Raw genomic sequence first — 5,324 nt, forward strand, 5'->3', positions numbered from 1 at the left:
TCTCTCTCTCTCTCTCTCGCAAATCTAATGTCTTGTCACGTGGAAAACTCAAAGCATGTGGAACAAATTAAGCTACAAAAGCCCTTGCTGATTCAATGAACCGTCTTCTGTCTCCTTGAGCACAAAAAGAAGAACCCTGGGCCAGCCGAAAGCATCAACTAATACGACAACTCTTGGTGTCATATGCGCTCAAGTGCATGCTTTGTCTCCATCCTTTTCGATTCTTTGCACCACGGCCAATCTGAGTGCAACGCTTCGGATCAAATCAAAGAGGAATTAGTGGTCAGGCCCGTAAAAAATACCATGGACTGCGCAGGGACATACATAGATCAAGTGCTTATATTACCCATGAAAAGATATGAGCTCCATTTGTCTAACTTCATGTAAGGCCAAGACGTTTCCTGATGATGTTATCAGAAGGTTTTCAGATGATATGATAGCTTTGCACAAGATCAGTTGCTACAAATACTGGCTGAGGCTTCTTTTTATTATTATTATGTAAAAAAATTTCAATTTTGGTTATGCATCTGCAGCTAATATTCATACATAGCTTCGTTAACCAATCGTAAGTGAAATGAGCTTGCAACCGTTAGGATTTATTATAAAAATAAAAATAAAAATAAAAACTCTACGGGTGCATTTTTATCATGTTCCTAATCTTGTCATGATTTGCACTGCAATTAATTCATTAAAGTGGGAAGGCATTGTACTCTATTTTGTATAATTTAAACTTTTCTCTGTCTTCCAGCTTCTCTGCGTTGTATATGGACTTAAGATTTTCAACATTTTAGGGGATAAAGGCAGCTTTATCCTTGTAGTCGAACATGCCGCAAGCAAAAGAAATAAGACAAGGGACAGTTGTGGATTTGATTAAATTATATGCTTTCATTGAAGTTGAGAATGGTAGATACTCCAAGTGAAAACTATTTAACTGATTCAAGTTATTTTTTCGGAAGTTGCCGATTCAAGTTACTTGAAAGAGCCATCTTCTCCTTAAGCTACAAATTTCACCTGGTCAGGTAATCAAAATTTAATTAAAATGATGGAAATGACAAACTGATAAACAGGCATTAATTAGATAGTAGTCATGAATTTCTTTTTCAAAATGTGTTAGTACTGCATGATTTTTTTTGGGTTGAGACCTTAATTGATACTTTGCCTCCTCTTTTTCTGAATGAATTAGATCACAATAAGAACCATTCAAAGTTATATTGTTTTCTTGACTGGTGTATATTTTTCCTTCTCCTGTTTGGATTGCCATCAGTTTAATGTTTAAGTTAAAATGGCCTCTGCAAGCAAAAAGGCTACCAGATGTCAGAAGGATATATCTTTAATGAGCTATATCCAACCTCAAGCCATTGGAAAAGCTAAATTACTGCCTTAGAGTCACTATGATTAGACTCCATACTTTGGAAATACATTCATCCTAATTATCGCTCCAAATAAGTAATGTTCAAGGAGAAAGGACACAAAGAAGTGTATACAACACATAAACACAGAGACTATTTATTATTGTAATTGCGACTCTTGAAGACCCAAGACCTAGTCCCAAACATTTTATTGCTGTATTATTGGATCACAAGCATTCTCGAAGCTCCCTCTTGTGGACAAATCATGTGTTTCGTTCATATGTCAAATACTGGTTTCTGTAGTTGAGATGAGTGTAATGCATGGCTGGATATATATGAGAGTCAGGATGTTACTTAGCCCCATCAAGATAACTTGGTTAATATCCAAAAGATAGAAAGTACTATAACTCATGATAGAATTATTATACAATGAAGAATACAAGGAAAAGCTGAAACAAAAACATAACTAATAATACAATCCTGAGAGAAGGACAATAAAGGTTATTAGGAAGTATAATTTCTATTTTTTATTGTTAAACAAGATCATACTGCAAACTGGATTTTCTTGATATTTTTCATGTCACAGGCAAATCGTCCTCAACAATTATAGCACATCTTCGAAGAGTGTCATTTGCAACCCTATTGTGTCACCGACATGACTGGACACATGACGTGCGAATTCCAATCAAGAATGAACGCGACAGACAACATTCGCACAGCCACATTAAGTAGAAAGCCAATAAGTACTAGACATCTGACTATTGTAACCTACCACTCTCCTTCCACAATTATTGAGACTATAGCCTTGATGCTATCTTATTACATAGGGAAATAAGTCACACTTGCAGGATATATTCACTTGCATCATTAAGTTCTAGCCTCCAAGGTATTAGGATTAGTAAATTAGCTACATCTGGGTCCCAAACTCTTCCTGGACTTCCATAAAGTGTCCTGCTTATTATTCCCAAGACTCAATAATGTCCCTTGACTACTCTAACAACAACCCATCAATTGTCACAACCACACACATAAGCGCGCGCGCGCGCGCGCGCGCGCACACACAGAGAGAGAGAGAGAGTACTTACTCCTCGCATTGCGTATCTAAGGACCAAGTTGTAGTACTTATGTGCATGAATTTTCTTTTTGTCTGGTTGTTTTCGATAAAGAAGAGGGCATGCAGCTAGCGTAATGGAGAAGTACTTTTGGAAGCACAACCCCTCCAAGAACAACCATCACAACTCCAAATTCCCCTTCCATAAATAACTCACCCTTCCCAGTTTCCACAATAACTCCAGCGACCAAACAGGGACCAGACCAACCATGATTAGCCCAGACCTCCCCTTCCATTCCTACCACAGACCATTTAATGCAGCAGCACTAAAAGCAAGGATTCCTTTTCCTTGTCCTTTAGAACCATCCCATGTCCCAGTCCTCCCACAAGTCTGAAGGACCATTAAATGCTCATATCTAAACTCAGCTATCAGCCTTCTCCTTCAATGGAAGCACTGCAACTAGCTTTTTAGAGATCGTGAACCAACAAAATGGGCTTTCAAAAAAACAAGGAGAATATTCTCCATTTGAATTCGTCGGAAAGATAAATACATTGCTCCATCTATACCATAGCAGATAAGTCCACACGCTTAAAATTAGGTACATGTACAGCAAGAGTAGAGGCATACAGATGAGGGGGAGACAAGGGGGGATGAAGTATATTATCATGGCTGCTTGTTGTGGATGAAGGATGGAACAATGTCTTGCAAGAGACCATAGTCAGGGAACTGCAGCTGCTGAAGTGGAGTGGGTAGGGTTGGCAGGTACACGTTAGGGTTTGCATCCCCTTGCATTTGCTGGCTACCAGCGTTCAGTTGAGGCATTTGGTGGTGGATCAGAAGGTCCTGACGGAAGCTCGTAGGCACTGTTGGTGGAGGTGCTAAGATGTGGGTGCTCCCTCGAATGGTTGCAGGGCTTTGATGGGTATGCTGACCTTCGTACGTTGTGATCACGATTGTTGGATCTTGATATGATCTCTCCACCCTTTTCTTCACCGAGCACTTCTGTGTCGTGCACCGGTAATAGCTCCTACCGTGACAATTATAATTCAATATGGGAATTAACTCATGCTATGAAAAATGTACTTCCGCAGTACTTGTTGACGCTATGTTGAACAAGGTGCGCAAATACTGCTTTGCTACTGCGGAAGTAAGAAAAGTGGAGAGATTTGGAAACTGAGTGCAATGGGCCTACCTTGGATAAGGGCTGTTCTTGACTGCCTTCTGGCCATACTTTCTCCACCGATATCCATCTTCAAGATGATCTACTTCGCTTCTTGTCATGAAGGCGAAGCGTGGCGCCCTTTGTCTCTTCTCTCCTCTCTTCCTTGGTTTGTTCCTGTTTGAGTAATTTCAAAAAAATAAAATTCGCTACTTAGACTAATGATCCCACATCCATTGATTTCAACGGGAGTCCATTTCATGACTTCCCTTGAAGGGTCTATTTCTAGACAATCACATCACGGCTGTGGAACTTCATAGGCTGTTCTTCGTTTTCAGCTTCCCAGTTTTGGTGATGAACCTCTGATATCAAATTGCACCCCCAACAAGAAGCACTTGAAAAATCCGTAGAAAAGGATCATAGATCTGGAGTCTAATTAGTGTATTACTCCACCTTGAAAACAGTCTAGGGATCACCAAAGCACAAGGTTGGAGATCACAAAAGTACATCAAAACAGAAGGAAGGAAAAGCAAAGAGGAAAAGGAAATCTTCTACTCGATGAGCTTGAGATACCCTAAAAGTTTTTGTTTTGTTAGGAAAGGTGAGAAACCCTAACAGTTCACACTGATAGAAGAAGAAACAGAAAAAGGGGACCAAGAAAAGCAAATCTAATTCACCATTACACCCATGATCTACCTCAATTGAACATCTATAGAAATTGTTAGCATCCACCAAAAGGAAGAAGTCTGGCTCATATCCAACTAAAAACTGAAGAAAAGGAAATAAGAGAATATAAGATCAGAACCTACACTTTCTTAGTCTTGTCGCCCCCATCCTCACCCTCTTTAATCTGCTGCTTCTCCTCCTCCTCCTGCACCTTCTGCTGATCCTTCTTCCACCTCCCCGAGTCCTCTTCGCCTTGCGCCTCGGTGGATGATGAAGAGACTGAAGAGTTGGGAGTAGCCGGCGTCGTGCCACCGCCGCCACCACCCCCGGTAGAAACATTCAGATTAGCAGTAATATTGGTATCCACCACCAATTCTTGCTTCACCGCCCCCCCATCGCGGGGACCGAGTAGCTCGGGCGAAGGGTACGACATATCGAAGGCCTTGGCAAGCAACCCATAATCCGATGAGCCATGCAGGTAGTCGGTGAAGCTCATGTACGGTGAGGGAGCTTGCAGATCGTGGCCTTGCAAGTCATGCAGGGTGGCGCCGCTGGGCCTCTGGGAGAGGAACGAGGAGAGATCGTCGTGGAACGGCAGATCGCCGCGGTCTCGGAGGAAGTGGTGGCCATGGTGGTAGAGCTCTCTATTCTCCCCAGACATAGAGTGTTAGAGGGTCGGAAAGAGAGAAGTGGGAAAGGAGGAAAGGTGTCAGTGAAGAAAGGGAGAAGGGTGGGGTTTGAACAAGGAAGAGAGCTTCGGTTGGCCTGGTCTTCCCTTCTTGTTTTGTGCAAGGATAGACGGATAAGTGGAAGCGAGGACTTTTGGGAATGGCTACTATTTTATATTATTCATTTATTTTAGTTACAAATGGCGTCTCGTTATTATTATTTATTAAGAGGGGGTTTAAGGAAGGTGACCATTTAACGAGGGTGGTGGAATAGTCCGCGGTCACAGGGAGAGAAGCTGGCACTGAGTCAGCGACCACCGGTGATCGGCGGTCACGTGGGGAAACAGCGGTCAAAGTTGCAAACCTGTTCCCTCCAGGACTCGAATTCCGCGGGCACGTGTCCAGACGGAGCACCGGCATTTTGACCGGC

At 42.1% G+C, this 5,324-nt stretch overlaps 1 protein-coding gene across 1 annotated transcript; it reads right to left on the minus strand.

The window, feature by feature from the left end:
- Positions 1–2,931: 2,931 nt before the first annotated feature.
- Positions 2,932–5,034, minus strand: LOC103697157 (uncharacterized). The gene is made up of 3 exons (XM_008778964.6): positions 4,370–5,034; positions 3,594–3,737; positions 2,932–3,428 (listed from the first exon to the last, which is right to left on the minus strand). The coding sequence occupies exons 1-3, from the start codon at positions 4,885–4,887 to the stop codon at positions 3,065–3,067; spliced, it is 1,026 nt and encodes a 341-aa protein (XP_008777186.1). The 5' UTR covers positions 4,888–5,034; the 3' UTR covers positions 2,932–3,064.
- Between the last annotated feature and the right edge of the window lie 290 nt (positions 5,035–5,324).

Source organism: Phoenix dactylifera, chromosome 1, assembly GCF_051530095.1.
Source record: "Phoenix dactylifera cultivar Ajwa chromosome 1, Ajwa_hap1_PhDact_Kaust_v1.1, whole genome shotgun sequence".
NCBI lineage: Eukaryota > Viridiplantae > Streptophyta > Magnoliopsida > Arecales > Arecaceae > Phoenix > Phoenix dactylifera.